The 19,584-nt window shown below is 39.3% G+C and overlaps 1 protein-coding gene across 1 annotated transcript in view; it reads right to left on the bottom strand.

The window, feature by feature from the left end:
* The window catches only part of LOC109421132 (MOXD1 homolog 2-like), a 404,404-nt gene that overhangs the window by 269,488 nt on the left and 115,332 nt on the right, over positions 1–19,584 (bottom strand). The window contains exon 2 of the mRNA XM_029875425.2: positions 13,067–13,490. Coding sequence (XP_029731285.1) covers positions 13,067–13,354 — 288 coding nt within the window. The 5' untranslated portion in view covers positions 13,355–13,490. The remainder of the gene's footprint in view (positions 1–13,066; positions 13,491–19,584) is intronic.

The raw sequence follows: 19,584 nt of genomic DNA, 5'->3' as shown, positions 1-19,584 counted from the left end.
CCCGTTACGGCTTCGTTCCTGTTCCGGTCAAACGACACCAGCGCCATCCCCATCGTATCTTTCTGTGCTATTGAAAATTCTTCATAGTAATTACTATAGAAACATATTTTTTGGGTCATCATTAAATCACCTCCGAAATGGCTGCCATTTTTTCAAACCCACCAGACTTATAAGCGATGCGCACCCGGAGCTATGATTCGAAATCTCAATAACATGATTTGGCTTCATGGTCCTCAGATGTATAAGCGATGCGCACCCGAAACCATGATTCAAAATCTCAAAAATATGATTTAGCTTTATGATTTGAGGAAAAAAAAAACGCATTGGTAGCTTTACGAGACAATGGATCATACTATAATGATTATAAATCATGATGTATTTTTATATTACGAAAAAGTACTAGGCTCATGAAATCAGTCGTTTTTATGATTTTTGGTAGCAGAATTTTACCCGTGTGTGATAAATAAGTTTCTCTAGATAGTGTTTTTTTTATTCCTGCATTGGATCAGAAAAAAATGTCATCCAAATATTGTTTTTAAATAAAAGCAATGCTCATGGAGATGTGTTAGTTTTGGAAGCACTGAAATAGGAAAACTTTTAGTAACCAAGTTTGATTTTACCATGACAACACTGAACTCGTCATCTTAGAATTAAAAGCTTGAATGCTACAACAGGTGGGCTTCGTGGCCGAGCGGTTAGTGACGTCAGTCGTTTAGGTGTCTCTTAAGCCTCGGAGTGTAGGTTCGATTCCCGCTCCAGTCAGGGAAAATTTTTCGTTAAACGGAAAATTTTCCTCTGGGCCACTGGGTGTTATATGTGTTGTTCGTTGTGTAATGTTAGTAATGTTCAGTCTGTGCCTCTGGCCGAAGACGGTATAATTGTTTTTTTTTTTTATAAAAAAAAACTATTACAGCTAAAATCAATAGCTGTTATCTTATCTTTCAAAAAATTTCAAAGAAGCTCTGTGACAATGTTTCGTTACCGAACACCTCCTTTGTTAATATTTCACAAAATTTTGCGAATTTGTACTTTTTTTCAATTTTTCTGTGAAGTTCTTGTGCAATATAGGCGTAAACGATGATAACGACGAAAAGCGCGCGATTGCTGGAATCTCTGTTTGCGATTCGCCTGAACCTCGCGTTGTTTGGCATAATTAATGCGCTTTTCCAAACGTTAGGTACCAATACCTACTCCGCCAACAGCCTTGAAATGTGTGAGCACGCCGGTCGGTATTCATTTTCGTTGGCCGTCGCCGACCCTACGGCGGCAGCGGCGGCACCATAGCATAATGTTGTTTTGCGAACGAGAACGTTCCGCCGAAACACTGAAATCGGTTATGCTGTCTGGCAGCAGCTGCTGGCACCGAACAGCGAGCACCAAGCGCGCGTGATTTCCCACCCAAACACGGGCTCGCGGAAAACCTCGAACAAAGATAACGAAAACTGGAAATTAAATCAAACTCAAATGTTGTGGGGCTGTTGTGTTTGGAAAATTGATTATGTTTGATCGAAATTGGCGGAAATGAAGGACGACCCGGACCCCGCACGGATTGCGATGATTCGGTGTCGACACCGCGGCGTAGGAGGCGTACTCAGTATGAGTACTGAGTAGGTAGTAGTCATAGCTGATGGCAATGATACTTTCCGATGGAGCCGTCATCGTCGTCTGGGTTATGCCCTTTGTCACCTGCCTGGGCGCGGACGTTGATTGTTTTTGAATTAGTGATTCAATCAAGTTCGGGAGAAAATGAGTATTTCCAATTTCTCGGCTAATCCGATTTGACGTCCGTTTGGATGGTTTGGAAATTCCGACAGGTGGGAGTCTTGAACTTTGTTGGGTCCATTGCATTGACGGGTGGAGTGGTGATGAAACAAGTATGAAATGAATCATGAAAAAGCGATCCAGAATGAACAGCTGTTCAATGCTATTCATTAGTTTGTTTCGCAGACACAGTATATATGGTCTGCAGATGGGCGAGCGATTGCATCAACATTGCTTTGGAATAAAATCGCTGGCGTGTCAGGTGCTATTCTTTGCTAGGAATAGAAAATCATCAGCACTGAACACTGAATATACCTATTAGTGCCAAGTAGTCCTTAATTGGTATCTTGTAGAAGTGTTTCTGTACAGGCGTCACAGAAGTAGTGACTATGAGTTTTCAATCAAGTTTAAGCACAATATTCATTGGTACCACATAGTAATTGGTATTTCTACATGATACTACAATCTAATACAAAAGCATAGGTATAATATTCCCTGTTCCCAAACTGCTAGACCTTTAAAATGTAACAACGTCGACTACATCATGGTCCTGACCATGACCAGCCATGAGGTGTCAGCTTTAGAAAAACAGAAAAACATATTTATAAACAGAGATGAGCCAGCCTAGGGCTGCAAATCTCTTAAATAAAGATAATAATAATAATATTTATAAATAGCAAAGACGAGCCTTCCGCCGCCAACAAAACAGCCAAAGGAAGCAGCTCCCAAAAAGCGAAAGAAACCCATTATAATGGTGCACCCAGCAGTACCTAGCTACTGGTGAAGGTCCTCATCATATCACGCACCATTAAAATGTAAAACATTCAGCAAACCATCGCCGCTTGGTTGCATCGCAGCTCAGGACTCGTGGTCGACCTGCAAAGCTCCAACGCCATCGTTGTTGTACTCAGATTGAGCAGGTGGAGCAGGTAGGTACAACGCTATACGGTACGATGCGCGCTGGTTGAAGGATTTCCGTGCCATGTTTCCGGCTATGCCTCTTCGCCACTTCACATCCATATCTCACGGGGACGTGGCAGTAGTGGCAATACCCCATCGAGTCGCTGGAAACCGTTGCTTGCATTGTTGGGCTGGGGCTCGACGAGGTACAAAATTAGGGAAAATGAAGTTGTGAAACGGGCGAGCGAAAAGCCTAATGAATTTAAACAGCTTGTTTCCCCTCGGTTCGGTGCGGTGGATTGGGCGGAATGATGCCCAAGGATGGCCGGATGGCGAGCGAGGCTCAACTGCATGTTTTGCGGGTTTGGTTGGCAAATGTGTCAAAGTTTTGGTTGGAGTTTGCACTTGCACACAACCGGGAGGGTGTGAAAGTGGCTCTGGAGGTGTGATATTTTGTCTGGTTTGTGGGTGCCGGATACAATGTGATGCATTGTGTTGCAGACTAAAAGCACAGGTTTAGCTGATATTTGACACTGCGATGCCATTTTCAGTGTTTGAATTAGACTTTTGCAGTCATCACCTAAGATATTATTTTTAATAACGAGATTTTTTATCCCGGAGCTAATTCATCTCGGGTCCCACGGATTTACTTCCCTTCCACTATTCTACTATTCCAGGTGTTCTTTCTGGAAATCTTTATTTGATTTCTCTAGGAAATTCTTCAAAAAATTCTCTTGAATTTTTATTCAAGATATTCTTCCCGATTTATTTTATCACTCATTCTTCCCAAAGTTCGTTACAGATGTTTACCAGAAATTCCCTAGGGATATGTTCCACAACTCTTCCATGAATTCTTACCGAAATTCTTGCAGAGAATACTGCCGGACATTCTATAGGATTTAGTTTTTTGAAAATACATCAAAAATTTTTGTTGAAATGCTCCCAGGAATTCCTTTTGGAAAGTTTCTTAAATTTTCCCAGACTTTTTTTTTCAATATTTTTCCCGAAGTTTTGTTACGTTTTGTCCATATGGGTTTTCGGGGTTCTGCTTCGGATTCCTTCTGGAATTCTTCTCAAGTACTATTCCGGAATTCATTCAGCTTTTTTTCCAAAATTCTGTCAAGATTTCTCTAGGTTTTATCCCGGAATCCGAAAAGGATTTTTTCCTGAATATCTCAAGTATTTTTTCTTTGATTTCATATTACAGAGATTCGTTCCTGAACTCTTACGCAGATTCTTCCCAGGGCACTTTATGGTATATCTTACGAGGTCTTTCTAGGGTTTCCTTCTGGTTTTTAATTTCAAAGATTCTTTCCGGATTCTTTTTTTTTATCACGGGCTCTTCCCAAAGTTCAGTACAGATATTTACCAAAAATTTCCTAGAGATTCCTTCCGGAATTATTTCCGACATTATCCCAAAGAATGATCCCGGAATATTTACATGATTTAATATATAAACATTACATTACTGTGGAGTTTTCCTAGGAACTTCTTCCGGAAAGCTTCTGGAATTTCTTCCAGAATTTGTTTTTTAATATTTTTTCCGAAATTCTTGTAAAAATTTCTCTTTGAATTCTTACATGAATTTTATTCGGATTTTTAAAAGAGATTTCTATAGGGGTTCTTCCACATATTTCATCTGGAATTCTTCTTAGGCATTATTCCGGAATTCTTTCAGCATTTTTCCTCCAAAATTCTGTCGAAGATTTCTTTCAATATTATGCCGAAGTTTTCTCCCGGAATCCGTAAAATATTTTTTTCTGGAATTTCTCCCTTCGAAGCATTTTCTCTTAGATTTTTTACAGGGATTTCTTCCGAAACTCTTCCACAGATTCTTCCCAGAACACTTTTCGGGATCTTAGGTTTCTTTTCGAATGCTTCCAGCATATAACGAAGAATTTGTTCGAAAATATTTCAAAGATTACTTCCGGTATTCAACTCGGAACTCCTTCTGAAAGGTTCCCTTGAACTACTTCCAAAGTTTATGAAAATATTTGTCCATGAATTCTTGAAAGACTTCCTGTAGGATTTTTTTTTCCAACGATTCCCCCGGAATTCCTTAGGGATTTCTTTCGGGATTCGTTCATACGTTTCTCCCAAAATTCTTTCTACGATTTCTCTCTGAACTCTTCCAAGATTTTCTCCCAGAATCCTTGAAAGGGTTCTTTCCATATTTTTTTCCGGATTTTTTCTTCTTTTATTATGACTGCTTCCGAAACTCTTCCACAGATTTTACCGAAATCGTTTTTGGGATGCATTTCGATGTTTTTCTAGGGTTTAATTCCGGTTTTTATTCCAAATATTCTTCCCGGATTCATTTTCTATCAATAATTCTTCCTGAAGTTCCATACATTCTTTCCAGTATTATTTTGAAGAAAAATCCTGCTCTCGGAATGTTTACAGAATTTTTTTTTTTTAATATTTTTCAAGGACTTTCGGAATTTACCAACGAATTCCTTTCGGAAAACTTCCTTGAATTTCTCTGTGATTTTTTTTTATATATTTTTTCCGGAGTTCCTGCAAAGGCTCTTCCTTGGCTTTTTAAAGGAATTCATCTAATATTTTTGTAAGAGACTTCCCAAGCTTTTTTTAAGGGATTTCTTCCAGCAATTATTTATTGATTCTTTCTGTAAGTCTTTTGAAGATTCTTCCTGGAATTCGTTGAACAATTTCTCCCGAAAAAATCCAATGAAAGACTGCGGCAGAAATATTGAGACAAATTATCAGTAGGAACTTCTGTAGAAATCATGGAAAGTATTCCTAGAAAACCTCTTTGAAAATCCGTGGAGGATCTTAAAAAAATCTGGATGGATCTCCGTGACATATGCCGGGGAAACATATGAAAGAAGTCCCCGGTAGTAATTCTGGGAGAATTACCAGGAAAAATTCCCAAAGACATTCCCAGGAAAACTCCGTAAATTAAACTTAAAGAGCACTTGGGAGAAATCACTGAGGAAAATATTAGAGATTACTCTTGACCAGAGGTTTTAAGATCGTGCAACGCGGTGCACTTGATGTATCATGTAGCATTAATGAGTGCATCGCGGCACGTCAACAATTAGCCAGAAAATCTGGAAAAATTTACATGCATATTGTCTGTAATATGCCAAATTTCTCAAAATTAAGGTTTTAAATGTCTCATGCGAAATTTGTCTAAAGATCCCTTCAGAATTTCAACACGGCTCTCGTTAGGAATCTGTCGTAAGTTACCATTAACTTAGCAGGCATTAATATGCTGAAAATCTCAATCAGCTTTTCGAAGGATATTGGTCATAAATTTCTAGAATTATTCCCAGCAAAAAATATTGCAAGTAGGGGGCTGTACACAAATTACGTCACGCTTGAAGGGGGGAGGGGAGGTTTTGCAGAACGTGACTACCCATACAAATAATTTTGAGATCCCATGCAAAAACTGTGACATAGGGGGGAGGGGGGTTGGAAAAGGTCGATTTTTGCGTGACATAATTTGTGTATCACCCGTAGACCAACTGTGTCTGTCGAACTAAGGCTCCGATATGCTATGAAGAAAAATGATATTACACATATCAATATGGGAAATAATATTTCAAAATAAAGTTGTTATACTCAGAAATCGCTTGAAAAATACTATTTTTGACAAGCTTCAAGGTGTATTCTTTCCCTACAGTAAACAGATGCATCACGAAGTAATTCATTTCCAAAACGTGCACCGCGAGTTGGAAGATTTGCAAGCCCCGTTCAAGTCCGGAAAAAAATCTTGAAAAAAAAATATCTAGAATGAACGCCAGGTGAAGCTCCTGATGAACTATCTGCAGAAATCTTTGCAGAAACCTCAAGGTAAGCTCTGGAAGGAACTAAGAAAGCAATCTCGAAAATTTCTAGATGATATCTCGAGAAAAACTCCGGAAGAAAACTTCATAAATGTCAGAAGGAGCTTCGGGAATCATTAGGTTGAAAGCCTTTATACGAACCTGTAGAAGATCCCAAAAAATTCAGGAGACAATTTATATACCTATCTATAAAAATGACTTTGAAGTCCCTTTGAGTCAACAAAACACGAACGGAAAAAACTATCAGTATGAGTCTAACACGGCTCGATTTATATTCATTGCGGCTGTGTTTATAAATGGAAAAAGTTATGAAAATCTGCTAATAAGTAGGAAAATAAATAGAGCACTGATTTTTCGTGATTGGGAAAAAAATCATCACATTTAAAATGAAACTTATTTAGAGTGCGCTGCAGCAAAAAAATAACAGCAAACTTAAATTTCCGTGCATTTTTAGTTTTGTTTCCAATTTTAGAGCTTTTTTTCCATGTGTATGAATATGGCACCGCTAGCGAAAAACAGGCAACAAAGAAGGTGCGGCAACTACGCTTTGTTTTCTCTTTAGCAGATTATGACAAATATCGCTCGCATGTTTAATCGTAACAAACACGGTAGGAATATTTGTCTTGCACTGTTCCCATCGTGATTTTTGCATTATTTTACAACTGAAACTCGACTTTTTTGTAGGCAAGAGTCTTATTACGTCCAAACGATTATGAATTCATTGGTGGGACTTGAAAATTTCGACAATAAATTTCAAATATACTATACACGTACGCAAGCGATGTTTGTTTTATTGCCTTCATCGCCTGATATGCGTTTTATGCGGAGCGCCTTTGTTGCCAACATACACCGCTTATGACAAACCGTTTATTCTTCAGCGTGATCCGTTTCTACGTACCCCGGTGTTGTTTTATTCATGCGTTTGTGACTTTTTTCAAGAAGGGCAAGCAAGAGTGAAAATTCAATTACGTTTAAAAATCAAGCTTAGTTAAGGACAGACTTGTTAGACTCCCAAAATGGCCGCCACAATGGTCGACTTTGGCACCTACTCACGATTTCGAGCGCACAAATCTCTTTGTATACAAAACCAGCGCACCTGAGCTTCTGATTTCAACCTTATTAGAAGTGAGCAAGAGCATAATAATAAAATGTACTGTTGTTTGAAGCTTGCTTCTTAAGATTTGTGCGTCCGAAATTCTGATGCATTGTTGAAGCGGGATTTCAAGAAGTTTGTCCTTAAAATCTTCTAAGTGACAAATCTAGTGCCTTGTCAGGTGCCAAAAGAACTGCTGCTGGACGTCGGTTAGTGACAACCAAGGCAACAACCTAAGATGAACCTGAGGATGATCCAAGAGTTAAGGTGGACTAGGCATGTGCAGTGGAAATGTGAATGCGAATGTAGATAAATCCGGAAAGACACATGGAAAATACCGTGAATCAATGAATGAAATTAAACACGGAATGTATATTTATGTTTATTTAGTAGATTTTTTTTCCCTTGCCCCCTTTGACTACAATCTCTTCAATTACGGATTTATCTTTTAAATAGAACCATTCTAGCGTAGGAACTGACATGCCTTTTTACGTATGGTCGTCTTCAAGTTCGTTTTGAACGTTTAGAATTGTTTGTATTCCAAACTTCAGTAAAACGGGTGCCTCAAATGTTGCAATGATGGTTAAGCACGCTGTAATGTTACTTATGTACCTCATCATCCACTTCATGAACTACATTAGTGGTCTAATAACACTTAGCGTGCTCGGCAAAGTTCATCATGTCGCTCAAAGTGTTGCCACATATAATGGTTGTTTTCCTAAACCCAGTTATATGTCTGGTGGGACATGGGCGCCTAAACTTAAACTGCTAATGCTATCAGAGATTACCGAGATTACCCATTTGACGTCGATGATCAAGTATACGAAGAGTTAATCAAGCCGTTTTGGAAAATTCTTGAAGGGAGCATCCATTGAGTACGCCAGGCTAGAAATGGGAATTTTCAACTCCCCTCTAAATGTGCTGTTACATTCATGCAACATCTAATTCTTGTTTGTTTGTTCAGATTGTGTTCCAAATGTGTTGCGAAAAACTTGCACGTCTTTTCATTTTGACAGTTCTCTAACTTGTGACAAAGAAGGTGCAATGAAGTAACAAGTAACTGCAGTAGTTTTTATGGTGTGTTCAGCAGCAATTCTCTCACAGAGCGTCTGGTGTAGTATGTGAGGTGAGTAGTTAATACTCTTGGTGTTCATAGTTCGAATCTGGACAAAGCCTTTTTCCATTTCGTCAATCTGCAAGGCGACGAGAACTTCCTGCGAGCACTCGAGGCCGTCCGTTTCGGTGGAATCGGCTTTTGCAAGGCCGCTCGGTTATACGGGGTAAACAACCGAACTTTCTGGTTAGCATACAAAAAGCGCTGCTACCCGATCAGTAGGCCTAGCATAAAAAGTAGGATAAAGCTAAAGCCTCCCTCATTTAAGTTGCATAATACTGGTGCTGGAGTTTTTGGCCACGGTTTAAGTAAAGCTTAACCAATGGGATGCAGTCACACTGTGTTTCAAGGAGTAATTTAAGCCATATTAGAGTGTGCTAATACTTGTCTGAGGAGAAATTACAGGTTTGCAAAAATCAGCATCTTCTCAGACAGTCAAGCTGCTCTGAATGCGCTAAAGGCATTCTCGTGCCAGTCCAAGCTAGTGTGGGAATGCATTCTTTCTCTGAAGAAGTTGGCCAGTAGGAATGAAGTAACATTATACTGGGTGCCCGGCCATTGTGGAATTCAGGGAAATGAAAACGCCGACAATTTTGCCAGACAGGGTGCAGCATTGAGTTTCATAGGCCCTGAACCATTCTGTGGTGTTCCTGAGTGTACTCTTAGGATGAAACTAAATCCAATTCAATCCAATTGGAATACATGATACATCCAGAATCCAATTGGAATACGGATACATCCAGACAAGCAAAAAGATTCATAAGGCCTAGTGCAGCAAAAGCCAGGACTATGCTAAATTTGAACAAGAGAGACCTGAGGGTAATAACGGGCCTGATGACCGGTCACTGTCTCAGTAGGTACCATCTATACAAGATTGAAAAAATCCAATCATCTGAGTGTCGTTTTTGTCAAGGTGAAAATGAAACCGCTGAACATTCACTCTGCAGCTGTGGAGTGCTGTCCAATCAAAGGTTGTCAATATTTGGGAAAGGGTTATTGGAGCCAAGCCCGTGCACAAGGGGGGGGGGGTTTTGGGGGTTAAACCCTCCCCATTACCGACGCTTCATACACTAGGCGCCCCTCCGCCTTTTGCCGAAATTGGGAAAAACCCCTCCCTTGGCGCCACTTCTGTGCACGGGCCTGATTGGAACCCTTTGAAATTTGGCAAAGTAATCCCAACAGGGTAATAGACTTTATTAAACGAGTTGTGCCTAGTTGGGATCAAGTGCTTTAAAGCTATGTTCACTTAGAATCCGGAATCATGTCACATTTTCTAGTGGCGCTCTCAATGAACATAATTATCATTCTTTTGCAGCACTCTGATCATACACTAATGCTCTTTAATTGGTGAAAATTTCATCGATTTTCTTGCAACGAGTGAAAAGTTATTTCAGATTGAAGACAAGAGGAAGAAAAAAATCTTGCACAAACACTGTTAATATCGTCAAAACCATTATGTGTTATGTGCACAGATGTTGTTAACCATGGCATAAGGAAGTGTCCTCGGAAGAAAAAAGCTTAGGTTCATTGATAAATCTGCTTTGAATTTGAAGATTTGGCAAGAAGTTCGAACTCTGGGCATGGTTTTTTTCGCAACAAGATGATGAGAACCAATTCATACAAGGATGACAGCCTCAAGAATCGCGTGCTGCTTTTCAAAAACGCACACAAGGGATATGTAGAGGTTTTACCTATTTTGATGAGCTGCCATGACAGCCGGAGACGTTCAGTGGTATCGTCACAGATGGGTAGTGTTTATCAACGAAAAAAACACTCAAATTTCGCGTTTTCCCAATTCACTGAATTGCACCTCATTTCGCAATAAAAAAAAAATTGGCATTTTTTCTTCGGAATCCTAGTCAGACTAGTCAAGGCACTCAGGACACTGCATAGATGACCTGATTGTTGAACAAACGTGCGGAAGGGGTTGTTGCTAAAATTTCCCACCGTTGTGCAGATTTTTAGAGAGGTTAAGGTTGAAGGATTCGTCATTGATATCACCGTCATCATTGAAATTTGGAAAGCAGTTTTCTCTCTCAAGGCATCAATGTTTACAATGAAAATGTATTCACTGTATTTCATTCTCCATCTGGAATCCAGTGAATACATTTTCATAACGAACATTTGTGTTTTGAACGAGAAAACTGCTTTCGAAATTTCAATGATAACGGTGATATCAATGACGAATCCTTCAACCTTAACACTGAAAAAGTGAGAAAATGTGTGAAAAATAAAAATAAATAATTTCAATGATATTTTTCCATGAAAGTACAATAAATAACCTTTGTTTTGAGGGCTTCACCTTTTATGTTTGTTATTCCATCCCTAAGATATACGTGATTTTGTCATTCCGGATTCTAAATGAACATAGCTTTATCAACCAATGTCCATCACAGCTCAATTGTCACCGGATAATCGATCAGACCCAATTTAAATATGGGTCATACCACAATATTCCTAAATAATGGACATAGTGGTTAAAAGGCTCTACAGATGAGGAAAAAAAGTTGCATAACGAATCAGAATCTGCGCTTTTTGGGTTTCAAAGAAGAAGCAATTGGGTTCTATCGTCTATAATACGGGCAGTGAATAAGTTGCACTAAGGTTGCTGTTACTGGCTTTGAAACAAGTCGTGTTGCTTGGACGATGTTCGGTTTATTTGAAACTACGTATCAATAGTTGCAGCAATTCATTTAAAATATATAATGTATGGTTTTGCAAAAATATAATATGAAAAAAAAAAATCGTTTTTTGTATTGTAACGATATTCAACAACCTATACAATAGGGTGGCCCACACTTATATGAAAAACAATTTTTTTGAAAAATGCCAAGTCTTACCTCCTGAATCAGTTGTCTTGGACTCCCAGAAGCTACGTTCAAAATTTGAGCAAAATCCATTAAGCCTAAGGGGGCGCTCAAAGTGCTTGAAGTTTGTATGGAAAAACGTGACCAAATGTATGCAGAGATCTTAAGTTTTACATTTTTGCCGCTAGGTGGCGCTGTAAACGTTTAATGATTCCTAACGATTTGTTCCAATCCGTCTGTTTGTCTATGGTTCTCTCCACTACACATATAAAGTAATAGAACAGGTTCCCAAACAGTTACCAAGGTATTACATATTTTGAATTTGCAAATCGTATTACGGCTACTGCGACGGCATTGCGCATTTTTTAAGTGCTTGTCAAAATGACAAGTTCGTGAATACTTCAATTTGTGGATTGAATTAGATTTTTCTAGCAGCTTAGTGAAGTTATGTAATTTTGCATCATTCTCCCCTGCATATCTTGTGTGTTTGTGTATCCGAGTTTTAGGAGCCAAACATTTTCTCAACAGTAATGAAGTTTACCTGGCATGATGAGTTTTTTCCTGCATATCATTTTGAAAAAAAAAAAATGGTGCCTAAACACTGACTTAACGAGTCTGGCGGCCACCATCTATCCACCATTAACATCCAAATTCCTGCAATTACTTAACCATTCTATCTAATCCTCAACTGTCGCATGGACGTGGCCACGACATAACTGTCGGCTGTTGAAGGATAGTGTGAATATTTATTAAGCTGTTAGTACACAGGATCAAATATTTGTTCAAAAAGAAACCAATGCTCAAACATCTTGTTTGACTCGATCGAACTATTTTTAAGGTCAAACTGACGTTAGGGTCAAACTTTTTTCCTCGTAAAATATTTGACCCTGTATAGGGTATGTGTGCCATCAGTAATCTCATGCTGCCATATTCATCCTATTCGAAAACAGGCTATTATGGCACCGATTGATGCCGTTCTTTTTGTTTTCATGAGTGTTCACTTCTAAAAAAAAATACAAAAATAAGAAACAAAACAAACAGCGCTTCAATCCTTTGTTTTTCGTAGGAATGGTTAGCCAAAAATCTTTGTGGTTTGGTAACAGACGGAAAGGATGCAGCTCTCATACCATGGAACATCCATAAATTACGTCACGTTTTCAAGAGGGGAGGTCGGCAGTGTGGCGATCTATACAAAAATAGTGATTTATGCGGGGGGGATTTAAAATGGATTTTTACGTGACGTAATCGATGAACGTTTCCTAATAATCTAGGACTATGGGGGGGATCGGGGATTAACGCTCCCGCTAAGAAATGCCTCGATTTCAGCCGTGAAACACGCAATATGTCCATTTTATGCCGGTTTAAAAAAGTTAAGTATGTTTTCTTTCAATTACTGAAGGTTGTAAATCTAATAGGGTATCGGTTTAATACGCGCTATTGCATTAGGGTCAGACGACTCACTGCAATATCTCCCTAGTAGAAAATTTATGTTGGGTCGGGTGCCACCACTTTATTTGCTGTGTGCTAGTCGAAATATTTTCGTAACAAAACTATCCTGATACTGTACTTAAATAAAACTTACCTGAAAACGGGTCTGCCCATCGTCCATCCATCCGACGACAATATCCGAATCGGCCAGCGTTCCATCACGGGAAAACCCTAAACCCACAAATCCCTGGGTCCGACTTTGAATCTCGAACGTAATATCCTGCCCGGTGGAAGTCCACTGTAGTCGATAGTTCTGGTCAAAATCCATTATGTGATCCCACTTGCTGCTGGCAGCAATGCTCAGCTGCCAGCTCCACGCCACTAGTAAACACTGGCAGCATCGCACCCAGTTGTCGATTCTTCTTGCTGTAGCAATTCCCATATTCACTCCCGAAACAAAAGCTATATAATCCGAAGAAAATTAATCCAAATCACTCGCGTTTCACTCGCGCAGATTCACCGCTTCGACGACGACGCACCTCGATTCACCACGACGACGGCACAAACCCGACGGACATCTGAAACGAAACCAAAGCACGGCGGTTAGTTTTATACAAGTGACAAGTTTAGGAACACATTTTTATCTAAATTATTAATTATTACATTGTGCACGGTGCTGCGGTGGTAGCTGAGTAGTGGAAGTGCCTAGCAGGCCAGTTAAATGCAACGAAAGTATGATGAACACACTTTTTCGCTGCTCCTCCCAAAGTACTTCCATAAATTAGCTTTAATTAAATGTATCTTCCCAAGAGTGACTTGCAGTCGGGTGGTGCCATGCCTCCGTTCGTTGCAATGCGCGCGCTTTCCAGAGTGCAATATTTCTGCATTCTTCGCACAAGACCGGGATTCATAATTTCTCCGTTCCGTGTACGTAGCTGGCCATCGTCTGGGTAGTCGTCGTCGTTGTCGTCGTCAGTGGCCTTCATTCCGTTCTTTTCCCCCATTTCGAGAAGGTGGCTGCGAGAGCTGACCAAGCCATCACTCCGAGGAATATAGTTCTAGAAATATTTTTTCTGTGGAATAGTTGTAATATATAGAAAAGAGTATACCGCGTCTAGCTTGCGTTTCGCTGGTGGAAAAATGTGCGATTCTGATAAGACGATGAACTACTGGCACAGAAAAGTAATGTGACTGTGGAGTGCCACATGGACGCTATGCTGGCGATGGCGTAGAGGCGTGGAGTACGGTGAAATGGAGAAGGAGTCAGAAAGACGGCAGAACTTGGACACGGTGTGACAAGGACCAATTAATTCATATCATCTAACATAATTATGTGTTTCATTTGGAAGGCGGATAATGGAGTGAAATGTTTTCTGGGCGTTTTGGAAATGGGGAAAATGAGGTTTGTGACGGAGATGGAACAATTTGCTAGACTTGGCCTCGTGGAACTTAACTGAAACCAAAGATTTGACTCCAGTGGCGTAGCCTCAAATTTACTCTGGGAGGGCAGTTGCAGAATTAAAAAAAATCACCAGAAAGCGTTTTGAACTGAAAATTTGTTTCACAAATGGCTCTGGGGAAGGGGGGTTTTTGGGTTAACCATACCACCTCCTCCCCATGGCTACGCCTCTGTTTGACTCACACATAATACAACACCGAAAGTAAATGTAATGAACAACAGTGCATTTTTCACACAGTAGCTTTGAGCCTATACACATTGGTTTCGTTATCAAATGGGCAAGGAGTCGAATTTCTTGCTCTGCCATTTACATCCTTGTAGTTTCTTCAGAGATTTATCCAGGAGGATTCGGAGATGCCATCAAAGATTTTTTTCTTCAGAGAATTTCTCAGGTATTCCAACAGGAGTTCCTTTAGGGATGACTTTAAGAGTTCCTTTAAGAATATTTCAGAGGATACAGGGATGCTTCCTGGATATTCATCAATGATTCATGCAGAAGATCTTTCTTGGATTACCATGGTAGATCCTTCAGAGATTAGTCTGGGTGTTCGTTTAGTGATTCCTTTTGATGTTTTTTTTTTCAGGAATACCTACAGGAATTCCTTAAGGACATAGTTCAGGAGTTTCTTCAGAGATTGCTCCAGGAATGTCTCTAGAATTCCAATCAGGGATTTCTTCTGGCGTCTCTTTAGCGATCTCTCTAAGAGTTCCTTCAGAATTCGCCCCAGGAGATCCTTCAGGGGTCACTTCAGGAGTTTCATCATGGTTTTTTGCAGGAGCTTCTTCTGGGATCCATCGTGATTTTTTTTTTCTCAAAGAATCCCTTCCCGAGCAGGAATGAATAACTGATACATAACTAGAGCATACCGAAGTCAGGTAGCATATCAAGACAAGGTATTGGTCAGCTATCCATCTATTGAAAATAACTCATTTAGGTATTGACACAATACATCAACGAGTTATTGGTTTGGTGTTAAGGACTGCTTGAGTTATTATTCAAGTATGGAAAAATCGTTATTTGTGTGGAAAAATCACCGATTATTATCTAGGTATTGCCATACCTGATGTCATTTTTCGCGCGTTATGCACAGATTACACATCAGTTATTATTTGAGGTATTTTACCTCTTATGCAGGGCTACTTAATACCTCATTCAGGTTGTAGGTATTCGGTTTTCCATACCTAAGTTTGGTATTCTTCAGCTATTTTCTCCTGCTCGGGTTATGGAGCCCCTTTAATGATCCCTCCATTCCACTTTTTTATTGTTTTGAACTTCTTTCGGGGATTCCTTTAAGATGCCTCACCCAAGCGACACACATGGTTACAAAACCGTCACGGTAGCGTATGCAAGGGTTGCACAGAAGTCACGGTGACTTACCCCGGGCAGAGGAGAATATCAAAATAATAACAACGGAATCACAAAACCTGTTTTTATATCTGAGTTTGTTTTTTTTTATCTAGTTCATTTATTTATGGCTCAATCGTTATCTGAGTTTGTTATTATTAACTTATTGAGGTATTACCTAGGGTATTACCGTTCCATTACATCTCGAGCACGAGAAAAAAGCTGAAGAATTACTAACTCAGGTATGGAAAACCGAATGCCTACAACCTGAATGAGGTATTAGGTAGCCCTGCATAAGAGGTAAAATACCTAAAATAATGACTGGTGTGTATTCTGTGCATAACGCATAATAATGGCATCAGGTATGGCAATACCTAAATAATAATCGGCGATTTTTCCATACAAATAGTGATTTTTCCCTAATTGAATAATACCTCAAGCAGTCCTCAACATCAAACCAATAACTCATTGAAGTATTGTATCAATACCTACAAAATACCAAAATAAGTTATTTTCAATACCTGGATAACCGACCAATACCTTGTCTTGGTTTGATATCTGACTTTGGTATTCTCCAGTTGTGTGTCAGTTATTCATTACTGCTCGGGATGTTTTGTTGTAGCATAAGTTCAGTTATTATCGTGTTATTGAGACTGTACAAATATTTGATCTTTATTAGCACAACAATAACAAGCTTTGCAATCAAAACTACACCTTTCAAGAATAGCGTTGTTCACAGCATTTCGCGAGGAAATATTTCATAAATTCGCTATTATTATGTTGTTATTGAAATTAACAAAACGTGTTAGTTAATTGGTCTTCCAGGAACATTTTTTTGTTATGATTTTTGTTATTTTACCGCTTATGACAGACAAGTTTATAGCCTGATATGCTATGTTAATAATATGAAAATAACTTTTCCCGCTACTCAGTTATTTTACCAAAATAACATGTTTCATTATACTGTCGCTATTCCCTTCTGCTCGGGACTGCGCAACCCTTACATGCACTGCCGTGACTGCTTTGTAACCGTGTGTGTTGCTTGGGCATGGATCTTTTCTAAGATTTTTTTGGGATTTCACTAGGAGTTTTCTACAGAAGTTTTTTTACGGATTAATCAAGAAGATCCTGCGAGGATTCCTGAAGTATAGTAGATTTTTTTCAGAGCTGCTCCAGTAGCTCCTTTAGTGGTCTCTTCGGGAGTTCCTTCAGGAATCCCTCCGTTCTTCCAGGAGGATTCAGGGATGCCTCCAGGTGTTTCATCAGGTATTCTCTAAGATGTTCCCTCAGCTTTATGAACAGAAGATCCGTCAGATATTCTTTCAGAAGTTCCTTCAGATGTTATTTCAGAAGTCAAGTCTAGGTGTACTTCCAGGTATTCCTTCTGAAGATCCATATGGAATCCCTACCGGAGTTCTTTAAGGAATTGGACCAAGTGTTTGAGGGATTCGTGCAGATGTTTATTCGGAGATTTCACCCTAAATCCTTTAGGGATTCCTCCAGAAGTTCCTACGGAGATCTTCCCAGGAGTTTCTTAAGGGATCTCTCGAGGATTTCCTTCAGAAATTCCTACAGAAGGATCCAAGTGTATCTTCAAAGATATATTTTGGAAGTTGCTTCAGGGATTCCCACAGAAGTTCATTCATATATAGTCCAGAAGTTTTTTCTAAGATTCCTCCAGGAGTTCTTTAGGGTATTTTTCAAGAAGCTTCTTTATGGATTCCCGGAGGTCTTTTAAGGATTGCTCCAACAGCTGTTTCAAAGATTTTTGCAGGAAGTTCCTTCAGGAATTCCTACAGGAGTTCCTTCAGGGATTCTTTTAGGAGTTCCTTCAGGAATTCACTTAGGACGATTATCAAGAACATCTCCAGAATTTCCTTGAAGGATCTCTCATGGAGTTCCTACAAGAACTCCTCCAGGATTGTTTTCAGGGATTCCTCCAGGGTTTGTTTTTGGAATACTGCCAGGACTTCATACTGGGATTACTCTTTAAAATCCCTCGAGGATTCCTCGTTGAAATCCTTCGGGAATTCCTCCCTAGACCCTTGATTCCACCTAGAAATCCTTCCCCTTCCAGGAAATACTTCCCTGGAAATCTTTCATGGATTCATCCTGTAGTACCTTTGGGGATTCTTCCTGGAATTAATTCGGTAATTCTTCCAGGAATTCCTACAAAACTCCAAATAAGGATTTTTAACGAAATTTTTACGGGGATCTTTCAAAGACAGATTCTTGAACCACCAGAGCAATCACCGAGAAACCCTTCGGGGATTGCGCCTGGAAATTCTTCAGAAAATCCTTCTGGAATTCTTTCAGGGATTTCTGCTGGAATTCAGTCGGAGATTTTTCCTGGACTTCCTTCGAGCATTCCTCTTGGAATTCTTTCCGAGATTCCTGATTGAAATTCTTTCAGGGATTCGAGGATTCTTCCTGTAATTGTTTCTGGAATTCCTTCAAAACTCCAATCAGGGATTTTTTTACGAAGTTTCCGCGGAGTCTATCAAAGATAGATTCTTGAACCATTAGGTTTTCCAGCAGCAGGTACTTCAAGGTTTCGTACAGTAGATCCTGCAGGGATATGTCCATTAGTTCATTTCAGCTATAGCTGCAATATGCACATTATTGCATTCCCCTTAACACTAAAGATAAAGAGCGTTCTATTGCAATTCAAACATTTACTTGAGTTCATTACCAACATGTTATCCAATAATAATTTTATTTGTAAATCTCACTTCAAATGGGACTGCTTTTGCCATAGGCACTTATTTGTTGCAATCAAAAAGTGAAAATCGAAAGCAAACATGTTTCCAGAATCAATAGTTTTTCCAGATTGATGATAAGTAGAGTTTAAATACATACCAGCTGGGTAAAGTTAGCACGATACGATTGAAAATTAAGGATGTCAACTGCTACACTACAGGAGTGAACATTATTTGGATATGAGTATTTCCAAGCAACACACATGTTATATAAGAGTTACGGCAGCTCATGGTTTGGTTATATAGAAGTTAATTTGACGTAATTCTATTGTTGATTTACATCAAATTAAATTCTATACAACCAAAACTTGCACTGCCATAACTCTTTTATGACATGCGGTCGATAAACCGTCAAATTAATATAAGTTAATACAAATCTTACTCTTCGAGTATTAACGTATTCATCGCAAACCTATGTTAGATATTATATAAAACCAATATTTCAAATACTTTATTTTTTATTATCACAGACAAACAGACGTAACACCTAGAATAACTTTCGTGAAAATTTTACGCCCACTTCACACTACCGTCTATCCCCGTTGGTTTGACCTCATCTAATCTGAACACTTTTTAATTTGACCCCCTCTAATGTGCACATCTTTCAAACTAAAAATGATTCAAACGTCATCCTGCTCATGGAACGGGGGGGAAACGGAACGCAGAATCAAAACAAAACAGCAAAAACGAGTACCATCAATGTCAATGTTCTTTGATGTCCACAGGGTTACTAGAAGTTCAAATTAAAAAACGAACCCCGTTGGTTTGCATGAGGTGTCGTTCAAACCAACGGGGGTACACGGTACAATCACCTGGTGGAAATGTTTTACATTGTGCAATATCGTCAACAGAATGCGCTAATGTAAACCATCAAACACAATGAAAAGCGATGCGCGCGCCTCTGGTTGTGAAAGTCATCACTATGAAGATTTAAAATGATCGTTAAAAGCGTGATCGATGAAAATTTCGCATGTGTTAGTCTGGTTATCTGTGGTGCATAAGACAATCACATAATTGTATTTTGTATCGAAATACTCCTGTAGATAAAAAGACCTTAACTTCAGGGAGTTTAAGTAAAATATAAAACTACTATGAAGCAAGGTCTAAAA

The sequence above is a fragment of the Aedes albopictus genome, chromosome 3, assembly GCF_035046485.1.
Source record: "Aedes albopictus strain Foshan chromosome 3, AalbF5, whole genome shotgun sequence".
Lineage (NCBI taxonomy): Eukaryota > Metazoa > Arthropoda > Insecta > Diptera > Culicidae > Aedes > Aedes albopictus.
This window is presented reverse-complemented; position numbering and strand designations above follow the sequence as displayed.